Genomic DNA, 12,893 nt, shown 5'->3' on the forward strand with positions numbered 1-12,893 from the left:
CTACACACATCATATTTACACCTATTTGCCTGCTAGTTGTCAACCACTGTAATCCACACATTTAAAAAAGTAAACACATAAGGGCCCAATCCTGAAGTTGCATCATGGCATAACTCTCAATGAAGTAAACGAGAGTTTTATATGTGAAAGGACTGCAGGATCAGGCAAATGTTTTATGCCTTTCTATACACATCAGAATAGAGATTGTTTAACAACTGCTGCTACTGATAGATTTGTTAAACAGAATGACAATACTATTTGTAGGTGTATTATTTGTTATTTTACAGCACCCAAAAGAATGATACGCACTTTTTAACACAAGTAAATTACATATGACCCCTGGATTTCATAAGTCAAATGCAGTCATGTTTACATTATGATTTCATATATTTATAAAATACCATCCATTTATTATGACTGAATCTATTCAAAAAGAGCAAAAGTTCTAAGGAGCTTTTGGTCTTACCACCACACGCAATGTTTTCACTAAAACTTCACTGTTCTGCTCAGCCAACAATGTAAAGTTGATTGTATGAAGACCTAGTTCCAGAGGGAGTATTCTGAATGTAACTGATGCAACAGCATAGCCAGCTAGGTTCTGAAATTTACAACTCTGTAACCCTTGCTGAGCACTTGCAGAGCCTTTGAACAAACAGATTCCATCTCCAACTGTTGCTTTAACACAGAACTGAAACATCAGAAAAGATTTTAAAAGATTAAAAATAAATGTTACATTGAGTGTTAGATTACACTAAACAATTTTACCATTGTTAGCAATGTGTAAAAGTGATTAACTTTATTATTATTGTTATTATTTGCATTATAGCACACAGAGGCCCTAACTAAGGATCAGGGAGCGATAGCACTAGGCATCGTATATACATTTGCATATAATTTTTCTTTGCAACATTTTTCTGTAAAATTTCACTGTTTTGTTTCAGTGTATTTTTCATCACTAAAATTCTGCTCTTCTGTTAAATCTCCAGGCATTTGCTTTCAAAAATGTGTAACCAAGAAAACCACTCTCCATTTGAAATTTCAAACTCAAATTTTGAGCAGAAGCAGAAGTGTTATATTATTTATTTTTTACTATTTATATTAGAATAGAACACAAAAGTTGCTACGTAATTTCAAAACACAGAGGAAGATGCAGTCCCTATGCCCCAAAGATACAACATCCAAGCAAGGAGGTGAGGGTGATAACTGGGACATCGTATTAGTACAGCAGTCATCTTTAAAAAAATTATTTTGTGCACTGTACTTTTACATGAGAGAAGGTGGATACTACAAAAAGAAAAAACTTTATTATGTTGCTGAATGCTTCTGCTGCTACTACTGAACTGATCCCTCCTTCCCTGTCCTATCCAAGATTTTTCTACCAAAGCTAACACTGTGGGCCCTCAAACATGTAGTTTGTGCCTGACCAATGGGAGGGAAGGACTAGAATAGGGAGTGAAGCAGAAAGATGCAAAGATTAGTGCATTTCTTGATGTACAAAATTGTTTATTCTTCAGTCTTAAAGTTTTTTCCAGATTTGATCCAGAGCGCTGCCCTCTCAATTCAGGAAGCTAATATGTAGAAACTCCATCCATGATTATATTCACTAGAGTCCATTGATAGCTGGCTTCAGAATTTAGTGCAAGTCATTTCATGTGTCAGTTCCACTTATGCCATTTTGGTTTCCTTTTTTCACCACCTCCCATTGAGAACTGGCTAGGCCACACACCAGGATATTCTACAAGCACAGCTATTGTTTCTGCCTGGGTGCAAAACTTTCAAACTGTGCCCAAATACAATGTGATGGGCGCTACAGGAATAAAATTAGTTAAATTATGAAGTACCGTGCTGCATTTTGTAACAATTGGAGAATCCTGACTCATGCATATTGACTGGAAAACTGCAGAAACAAATCCTTTGTCAGTTCATCATAATACTATACTACTTATATAAAATTCAGAAAATCCACAGATTACCATAATTCTGGAAACTCTGTAGTTGTAAACAGATCCTTTTAACTCAATTTGTTCTCCACGCACAACAGAATAAGGTATATGCATGCTCAGGAAAACATCTTTTAAAACCTGCACTTGGAGTGCATCAGCAACACATATACCTAGGAAGAATTAAAAACATACTAGCACAGTATGATATAAGCAGAAGCACACATTTTATGCAGACTATTCTCTCATTCCAAGAAGCAGGTCCATATCACTCCTCACACCCATGTCACCTTTCTAATTTCCTATCAAATTACAAAATCTACTTTGAAATTGTCAGCTTTGGTTTTCTGAAATCATCAGGGATTTGCTCCACTTTCTCTTTCTGAGTTGCTATCTGCCTAATTCCTTGTGCTCACTCCAGTCCTCCTACTCCGGCTTCTTCTCAGTTCTCTCCTTCCTAGTGCTAGGATTTTCTCTTTCAGCTGTACTACCCCATCTATCACAAACTCTCTGGCTCCTCCCTTTCTTCAAACAATTAAGTCACTTCCTCTCTTGAGATCTTATTGCCGAATTTTCTTTTTCTCTTTAGCCTCCTATATGACAACTGTAAAACAGAATCGCAGCCAAGGCAGAAGTATTAACATTTTTTTTTAATTTTTAACTTCTGAGAAGTACATAACAGATATTCAAACAACAAGCATATTGAAAAAAAAAACAGTAAACTAGATGACATGCTTTAAAATCAGATTACTCTGATTACGGTCTTTCTTTCTTGCCACCCAAAATTAATTTCCATGATGCTTTTGCATAAAAGATTCTCACAGATTCCAAGCATCAAAGGTTGATGCTTTATTCCATTTGACAAATAGGATTAGAAGTTTTCAGATGGTGTATAAAATTGGTTCTGGTGCTTACAGTTTTACAGATAGTGGTAAAATCAAGCCAGAATTAAACAAAACATAAAAACAAAAGAAGGTAACCAAAATATGACAATTTTAATCTATGATATTTCATGAACCAACAGGGCTAAAGAATAGCACTTTCTTGCTAATAATACATAGCATTAGTTTCTGTTCCTGGTGTTCCAAGAGATCTGGCCAGCAAACATGAAGGCTATTTATCAGATAGGCCAGGATACTTTCAGCATTCCAAGCCTCTAGGAGCAGTTTTCCCATGATACTGATAGTCAAGGGGGAATGTTCAGCTAAATTATATATTAGTGGGGAAGGAAAAGAGAATCTTGGATCTCTCAAGACATCTAGATAGACTTATGTGTAGTGCTGAGGAGGAGCCAGTGGTTGCGGTACATGTAGGTACCAGAGACATAGGGAAGGATAGGAGAGATGTCCTGGAGGCCAAATTTAGGCTGCTAGGTAAGAGACTGAAGTCCAGGACCAACACAGTAGCATTCTCTGATATACTTCCAGTTCCACACACAGGGCCAGTTAGACAGCCAGAACTGCAGGGTCTCAATGCATGGATGAGACGATGGTGTAAGAAGGAGGGATTTAGATTTATTAGGAACTGGGAAAACTTTTGGGAAAGGGGGAGCCTATACAGGAAGGATGAGCTCGACCTAAACCAAAATGGAACCAGATTGCTGGCACTTAAAATTAAAAAGGTCATAGAGCAGTTTTTAAACTAAGGGCTGGGGGAAAATCAAATGGTCCCTTCTGACTTTAAAGTCTATGACTCTATGACTCTAGGTGCGGAGGAGCACGTGGTTCAGACAGCGACATCTGCTAGGGGAGGATCTATTGATGGAGATTCTCTATGTCCTAGTAAAGAGGAGAGGATGGAAGATGATAAAATAGGAGAAGGATCTGATGAGAAACAGTCAAATGAAAAAAGTCCCATTCAATTACATCATGTAATGGCAGACAGCTAAAAAGTGACAAGTTTTTAAAGTGCTTATTTACCAATGCTAAATAATAAGATAGGTGAACTAGAGTACCTCATATTAAATAAGGGTATTGATATAATAGGCATCACAGAAACTTGGTGGAATGAGGATAATCAATGGGACATAATTATACCAGGGTACAAAATATATCAGAAGGACAGAACAGGTCGTGCTGGTAGGGGAGTGGCACTCTATGTGAAAGAAAGCGTAGAATCAAATGAAGTAAAAAATCTTAAATGAACCAAACTGTACCCTAGAACCTCTACGGATAGTAATTCCATACTCTAATAATAAGAATATAGCAGTAGGGATATATTACCAACCACATGACCAGGATGGTCATAGTGACTGTGAAATGCTCAGAGAGATTAGAGAGGCTATTAAAATAAAAAACTTAATAATAATAGTTGAAATCCCCCATCCCCATATTGACTGGGTACATGTCACCTCAGGATGGAATGCAGAGATAAAGTTTCTTGACACCTTAAATGATTGCTTCTTGGAGCAGGTAGTCCCAGAACCCACAAGAGGTGAGGCAATTCTTGATTTAGTCCTAAGTGGAGCACAGGATCTTGTCCAAGAGGTGAATATAGCTGGACTGCTTGGTAATAGTGACCATAATATAATTAAATTTAACATCCCTGTGGTGGGGAAAACACCACAGCAGCCCAACACTGTAGCATTTAATTTCAGACAGGGAAACTACACAAAAATGAGGAAGTAAATTAAACATAAATTAAAAAGTACAGCACCAAAAATGAAATCCCTGCAAGCTTTTTATAGACACCATAACAAAGGCTCAACCTAAATGTATACCCCAAATTAAAAAACATACTAAGAGAACCAAAAAAATGCCACTGTTGCTAAACAACAAAATAAAATAAGCAGTGAGAAGCAAAAAGGCATCCTTTTAAAAGTGGAAGTTAAATCCTAGTAAGGAAAATGGAAGGGAACATAATCTCTGGCAAATGAAATGTAAAAATATAGTTAGGAAGGCCAAAAAGGAATTTGAAGAACAGCTAGCCAAAGACTCAAAAAGTAACAGCAAAAAAATGTTTAAGCACATCAGAAGCAAGAAGCCTGCTAAACAACCAGTGGGGCCACTGGACGAGGTGCTAAAGGAGCACTCAAGCACAATAAGGCCATTGCGGAGAAACTAAATGAATTCTTTGCATCAGTCTTCATGCATGAGGATGTGAGGGAGATTCCCAAACCTGAGCCATTCTTTTTAGATGACAAATCTGAGGAACTGTCCCTGACTGAGGTGTCATTAGAGGGGATTTTGGAACAAACTGATAAACTAAACAGTAATAAGCCACCAGGACCAGATGGCATTCATCCAAGAGTTCTGAAGGAACTCCAATGTGAAATTGCAGAACTACCAACTGTGGTTTGTAACCTATCATTTAAATCAGCTTCTGTACCAAATGACTGGAAGATAGCTAATGTGATGCTAATTTTTAAAAGGGGTTCCAGAGGTGATCCCCACAATTACAGGCCGTTAAGCCTGACTTCAGTACCGGTCAAACTGGTTGAAACTATAGTAAAGAACAAAATTGTCAGACACATAGATGAACATAATTTGTTGGGGAAGAGTTAACATGGTTTTTGTAAAGGGAAATCATGCCTCACCAATCTACTAGAATTCTTTGAGGGGGTCAACAAGCATGTGGACAAGGGGGATCCAGTGGATATAGTGTACTTAGATTTTCAGAAAGCCTTTGACAAGGTCCCTCACCAAAGGCTCTTAAAGTAAGCTGTCATGGGGTAAGAGGGAAGGTCCTCTCGTGGATCAGTAACTGGTTAAAAGATAGAAAACAATGGGTAGGAATAAATGGTGGGTTTTCAGAATGGAGAGAGTTAAACAGTGGTGTCCCCCAGGGACCAGTCCTGTTCAACATATTCATAAATGATCCGGAAAAAGGGGTAAAGAGTGAGGTGGCAAAATTTGCAGAGGATGTTGTGAAGGCCAAGACTGTAACAGGGTTCAAAAAAGAACTAGATAAGTTCATGGAGGATAGGTCCATCAATGGCTTTTAGCCAGGATGGATAGGGATGGTGTCCCTGGCCTCTGTTTGCCAGAAGCTACGAAAGGGCGACAGGGGATGGATCACTTGATTATCTGTTCTGTTCATTCCCTCTGGGGCACCTGGCATTGGCCACTGTTGAAACACAGGATCCTGAGATAGATGGACCTTTGGTCTGACCCAGTATGGCCATTCTTATGAAAGGAAAATGTCTTGCAAAAAAAAACTAAATCCGAAAGCTCACTAATTATTTTGGTTACCCGTAGTGAGGTCCTAATGCTTACCTTTATCTGAAATGCCAACACCTTGTATTTCCCATGTAGTCAGAGAATCAGGCAGAGTCACTGAAAGGGCCTTTGATCTATATTACAAAATGGTTTTCGAGAATTAGTAAATTTTATAAAATATTATTATTACTTTGTTAATACCAACAATTGGCTCAGCACTATACAACATGCAGGTAAAGACAGCCTCTGCCCAGAGGAGTTTGCAGGGTCAAAGATTCAGATAATCTGTACAAGAGACCTAGAGTTGTTGACTTAGAACACTGAACACATTTTTGTCTGATTAGGCTTGGTATTCGTTGGCCTTCCAGAAATCAGTGAGTTTTTAGAACTAATATGAATAAAAAGAGAGCTGGGGCCTGAGACTCTAGGAATAGGTGGTCAGTTTTCTGCACAGGGACATAATGGAAAAAAATGTCAAGGGGAGTCAGGCCCAGCCCCACCAGAGATTGACCATCTACCTTCCAACTGAGACTCTCAAGTGAATATAAAAGCCAGCAAGTGGCTTAGTTGAGGAGAGGAACTGTGGAAAGGAGGGTGATGCTGCTAGATGTCACTGAATAGAGAGACATACAAGGAAAGGACTTTCGGATCCAGCAGCTATTGTGGCCAGACAGCAAGTGTGAAAAATCGGGACAGGGGGTGGAGGGGTAATAGGAACCTATATAAGAAAAAGACCCAAAAATCGGGACTGGCCCTATAAAATCGGGACATCTGGTCACCCTACCAGCAGCCTACTTTGGTCAGGGAAATAACTTTGTGTTCATATTCCTGGAGTGGGGAGACAGGCCACTAGCCTACAGTTCTTATAGTTAAGGGCAGTATCATAATGCATATGCACAAGGGGACAGAGTTTAAGGCCTGGTCTACACTACGCGTTTAAACCGGTTTAAGGAGCGTAAAACCGATTTAACGCCACACCCGTCCACACTAAGAGGCCCTTTATATTGATATAAAGGGCTCTTTAAACCGGTTTCTGAACTCCTCCCTAACGAGAGGAGTAGCGCTAGTATCGGAATTACCATATCAGATTAGGGTTAGTGTGGCCGCAGATCGACGGTATTGGCCTCCGGGTGGTATCCCACAGTGCACCACTGACCGCTCTGGACAGCGAACTTTTGAATATTTCCTGTTTGCCCAGCATGGAGCTCCGATCAGCACGGGTGGCGATGCAGTCCGAAATCAAAATAAAAAAAGAGCTCCAGCATGGACCATGCGGATGTGATGGCAGTAAGGGCAGGCAAATCTGTTCTATCAGCGCTCCGTTACAGAAGACGAAATTCAAAATCATTTTTAAAAAATCTCCACACAGACGCCATAGCAGGGGCTCAGCGCGCTGCTGCGTGACAAGCGTAACGGAAAGCCAAAGAATCAAATGGACGCTCATGGAGGGGGGACTGGAGCGGGGACTGGAGGACTCAATCCTCTCTTGACTCTTTTACATGTCACCCTATCTTTACTGAATGCTGCAGATAGACGCGATGCTGCAGCAGTCAACACCAACACCCTTGCTCCCCCCCCCCCGCCATGGGTGGCTGATGGTACAATATGACGATATCCATCGTCATCATCAGCCTACTGGCACATGGGGCAGTGCAAAAGGACTGGTAACCATGCCGACTAGCATTCAGTGAGGTCAATCATGGGCGCCTGTATAAAAAGCTCCTGATTTTTCCTGGTAGATGGTGCAGTATGGCTGGTAACCGTCTTCATCATAGCAACAGGGGGCTGAGCTCCATCAGCCCCCGCCCTTCATGTGTAAAGAAAAGATTCAATTGTCCCTGGACTAGCAGCGGGATGCTGGGCTCCTCTCCTCCACACTGCTTAATGTCCTGTCTGGACTATCATAGCAGCTGGAGGCTGCCTTCCACTCATTTCTCACTAACAAGTCACTGTGTCTTATTCCTGCATTCTTTATTACTTCATCACACAAGTGGGGGGACACTGCTACGGTAGCCCAGGAAGGCTGGGGGAAGAACGGAATCAACAGGTGGGGTTGTTGCAGGAGCACCCCCTGTGAATAGCATACAGCTCATCATTTCTGCAGGATCTGACACAGAGCAGCTGTGCTCTCTGGTTCTATGATACAGTGGTTCTCTAGTACATTTGCCCATATTCTAGGCAGGACTGATTCTATTTTTAGATACCAAAAAGGAGGGATTGACTCAGGGAGTCATTCCCAATTCTGGCTTTTGCGCCCCTGGCTGATCTCAGCCAGGGGCACTTATGACAGCAGCAAATGGTGCAGTGCAAAAGGACTGGTAACCATGATCATCTTATTACCAAGTTATGGTATGGTAGATGGTACAGTATGGCTGGTAACCATCTCTGCTGTCATGCAAAAGCAAAAGCATGCTGCTGTGTAGTGCTGCTGAATCGCCTCTGTCAGCGGCATCTAGTACACATACAGTGACAGTCACAAAAGGCAAAACAGGCTCCATGATTGCCATGCTATGGCATCTGCCAGGGCAATCCAGGGAAAAAAGGCGCGAAATGCTTGTCTGCCGTTGCTTTCCCAGAGGAAGGAGTGACTGACATTTACCCAGAACCACCCGCGACAATGATTTTTGCCCCATCAGGCACTGGGATCTCAACCCGGAAATTCCAAGGGGCGGGGGAGGCTGCGGGAACTATGGGATAGCTACGGAATAGCTACCCACAGTGCAACGCTCCAGAAGTCGACGCTAGCCTCGGACCGTGGACGCACACCACCGATTTAATGTGTTTAGTGTGGCCGCGCGCACTCGATTTTATACAATCTGTTTTGCTAAACCGGTTTATGTAAAATCGGAATAATCCCGTAGTGTAGACGTACCCTAAGTTGCACAGACTTAATAAAATCTCTTTAAAAATATGGTCAGTCTAAAAACCCTGCAAACTCATAGCAAAGGTATTTGCCCCCCTTGTGAGTCAATATGAACCCTCTCCACTGAGGGTATGTCAACACTGCAAGTGAAAGTGTAATTGTAGCACAGGCAGGCATACTTGTACTCATTTTAATCTAGCTACACCTTCCATGAGGACTGAAGTAGGCAGCATGATCACTTCCCTCAGTCAACAGTAGGGGAGTGAATTAGGGTTTCTTTCTCTGTATTGAGAAAAGCTTTCAATAAGAGATGGATATCCTAGTTGAGAAAATGGGGCACCTCAGATTCTAGGCAATAGCTGAGCTCTTGCAAGTCAGACGACATTAAATGTTTCAGAGTATAGTACCCTAGAGGAACTTGGTGGACTTCCCATAACCAGCTTTCAGGGAAGTAGCTTCGAATCTCTGGCTTGTCCAATCCCAGTAGAGCCTTAAGTTCTGAAAAGGAGAAACAAATAAAGCAATTCAGAGATTCCTAAGGCTTTCCACTCACAACCTCAAAAATCACTGTTTTTTACTTCTGTGATCATATAGCCTAGAATATGGGGGGAGGGATAGCTCAGTGGTTTGAGCATTGGCCTGCTAAACCCAGGGTTGTGAGTTCAATCCTTGAGGAGGCCACTTAGGGATCTGGGGCAAAAATTGGTCCTGCTAGTGAAGGCAGGGGGCTGGACTTGATGACCTTTCAAGGTCCCTTCCAGTTCTAGGAGATTGGTATATCTCCAATTATTACCTTTAATCTTTGTTTCGGTTTTTCTTGTAAAATTAAAAAAAATGAGTTTTAATGTTCTTACAAGAAGGCTGTCATTATCCTAAAACAACCATATACACCCTCATAAATGTATGCATACATTCACAGACAGTTTAAAACTTACGCATTCTTGCCAATATTAAAACTTTGTGGGTCTCATTCTCCCGTAGTTTTGTTGCAAATTCACAGCAATCCTTGAATGCTTTTATGCACCTAGGAATACTCTTAATATGCTCAACTCTCTGATCACAAGTCTCCCTGAGAGGAGATTCTTTTACTCCAGCCATACAGCACTTCCGAATCTCTGGATGCAAATATCTGGATGCTGAAATAATAATAAAATATCTTACATAATCCCTTCCTTGAGATAAAATACTTTTAAATGAATGGCTGTAACTGGTCATCCTGAAGTAAATTTTCAATCATTCAGGCAATCATGGACAACCATGATAAAGGTGTAGCTTTCAGGAAGAAATTAAATTTGTCATTTTTAAAATCCCAGTGTTCAAAGTGACCTCTCCATATTATTGTGAATCAAAATTTTAAAACAAATAAGGAAAAGGACGGAAATGACATTTCAAAAGAAAAAGTCAGCCACAAAAAGCACAACCATGTTTTTCTCCCTCTCAAGGCCTAGGTTGCATGAATTGGTGGTCTCAGTCCAATCCTTAATGGATCGTATCCATATTAGAAATGCCAGCAGTGCAACTGGCAGACTTGTGAGCACAGAGGCCAAAAATTAAAAGGACAAAAGCACTCTTCCACCCCTACGAGTAGGTCAAGGTTGGGACAGATTGTCATGTTGTTAATTTGTATTGTGGCCATGATTCAGCAAGGAACTTAAGCAATTGCTTAAATTTTAAGAATGTGCTTAAGTTCACTGACTTCAATTGAAGCATGTGTTTAAGAGCTTTTCTGATTTGGGTTCGCTGACAAAGCTGAACAATGACATTGCAATCTAGCTCTTCTTGTGCTCACTCAAAATGTAAACCTTTATATTTCTCATTTCTAATGTACAACCTCTTTTTTTCATATATTCAAACAAAACTTTTGGAGCACCTTTGTTTTGTATTTCCTCTTCAAAGCTGGATCTTCTTGGTCTTACAATTGCTTTACAACTTTCGTCTGTTAAAAAAAACCCAAGAACATGTTATAATATTTTTTCCACTAACTCATCCCAGAATTAAAATAAACCAGTGAAAGTACATTATAGGATTGATCTGTGAATTTGGCAAGTTTTGTTTTGCAGAACTGTGGTATGTAACCTATAATTTAAATCAGCTTCTATATCAGATGACTGGAGGATAGCTAATGTGATGCCAATTTTAAAAAAAAAGGCTCCAGAGGAAATCCCGACAATTAAAGGCCAGTAAGCCTAACTTCAGTACCGGGCAAATTGGTTGAAACTACAGTAAAGAACAAAATTGTCAGACACATAGATGAACATAATTTGTTGTGGGGGAAGAGTCAACATGGTTTTTGTAAAGGGAAATCATGCCTCACCAATCTATTAGAATTCTTTGAAGGGGTCAACAAGCATGTGGACAAGGGGGATCCAGTGGATATAGTGTACTTAGATTTTCAGAAAGCCTTTGACAAGGTCTCTCACCAAAGGCTCTTAAACAAAGTAAGCTGTCATGGGGTAAGAGGGAAGGTCCTCTCGTGGATCCGTAACTAATAAATGGTCAGTTTTCAGTATGGAGAGAGGCAAATAGTGGTGTCCTTCACGGGTCTGTACCAGGACCAGTCCTGTTCAACATACAGTAACTCCTCACTTAAAGTCGTCCCTGTTAACTTTGTTTCATTGTTAAATTGCTGATAAATTAGAGAACATGCTCATTATAAGGGACCATTGTGCAACTTTAAACATTATTTGGCAGCTGCCTGCTTTGTCCACTGCTTGCAGAAAGAGCAGCTCATTGGAGCCAGCTGGTGGGGGCCTGGAACCAGGATGGAACGGCAGCCCCCGTATCAGCTCCCCACTCCCCTAAGTTCCCAGTGCAGCAGCTGCCCGGCAGGCTATAAATTGCCCAGTAGTTCAGCTGTCCCTTCCCCCGCTACCATGTGCTACTTCTGACCTCTGCCTTGGAGCTGCTTCCGGGAGCCTCCAGCTTGCTGTGCAGAGGTGGGGGGAAGAGAGGTGCTAATGTCAAGGTGTTCCCTTCCCCCATTGTCTTGCCCCTCGCTCCTTCCTTTACCCCATCTCCATAGAGATGGGGACAGGGAGGACACATGACAGGGCTCAGGATGGACGGAGCTTGCAGCTGCTGTCTCAACTTGCTGATCTACTTAAAAGGGCAGTGTACTTAGAGTGGGATCAGCATACTTAAAGGGGCAATGCATCTCTCTCTCTCACTCACACACACGCACACACCGTGTATGTCTCTGTCTCTCCTCTCTCCATTCGTGCTGCCTTGTAGACTGCAAGGCTACATTACCAACGTGTTAACCCTTGAGGGCTCAGCCGAGTGCTAATTCATCATTTAACAGTAAGGCACTCCCTGGGAAATATCCCACTCTCTTCCACCGTCTGACTTCACCACTCAATTAAGCTTCACAATCATCATTGTTGTGTACAATATTAAATTGTTTGTTTAAAACTTATACTGTGTATATGTGTTTATATATAGTCTTTGCTATGGCGAAAAAAGTTTCCCTGGAACCTAACCCCCTATATTTACATTAATTCTTATGGGGAAATTGGATTTACTTAACATAGTTTTGCTTAAAGTTGCATTTTTCAGAAACAACTACAACATTAAGCAAGGAGTTACTGTATCCATAAATGATTTTGAAAAAGGAGTAAAGAGTGACGTGGCTAAATTTGCAGATGATATAAAACTACTCAAGATAGTTAAGTCACAGGCAGACTGTGAAGAGCTACAAAAGGATCTCTCAAAACTGGGTAACTGGGCAACAAAATAGCAGATGAAGTATAATGTTGATAAATGCAAAGTAATGCACATTGGAAAACATAATCCCAATTATACATATAAAATTATGAGGTCTAAATTAGCTGTTACCACTCAGGAAAGAGATCTTGGAGTCATTGCGGATAGTTCTCTGAAAACATTCAATGTGCAGCAGCAGTCAAAGAAGCAAACAGAATGTTGGGACTCATT

General features: G+C 41.0%; 1 protein-coding gene across 2 annotated transcripts in view; it reads right to left on the reverse strand.

Annotated features, from left to right (window-relative positions):
- The window catches only part of C5 (complement C5), a 50,706-nt gene that overhangs the window by 19,331 nt on the left and 18,482 nt on the right, over positions 1-12,893 (reverse strand). For both annotated transcript variants that reach the window (XM_044992495.1, XM_044992496.1), the window contains exons 16-21: positions 10,831-10,896; positions 9,896-10,096; positions 9,368-9,458; positions 6,155-6,231; positions 1,974-2,113; positions 467-688 (exon numbers count right to left, since the gene is read on the reverse strand). In XM_044992495.1, the coding sequence (XP_044848430.1) occupies positions 467-688; positions 1,974-2,113; positions 6,155-6,231; positions 9,368-9,458; positions 9,896-10,096; positions 10,831-10,896 (797 nt within the window). The remainder of the gene's footprint in view (positions 1-466; positions 689-1,973; positions 2,114-6,154; positions 6,232-9,367; positions 9,459-9,895; positions 10,097-10,830; positions 10,897-12,893) is intronic.

Source organism: Mauremys mutica, chromosome 18, assembly GCF_020497125.1.
Source record: "Mauremys mutica isolate MM-2020 ecotype Southern chromosome 18, ASM2049712v1, whole genome shotgun sequence".
Taxonomy (NCBI): Eukaryota; Metazoa; Chordata; order Testudines; family Geoemydidae; genus Mauremys; species Mauremys mutica.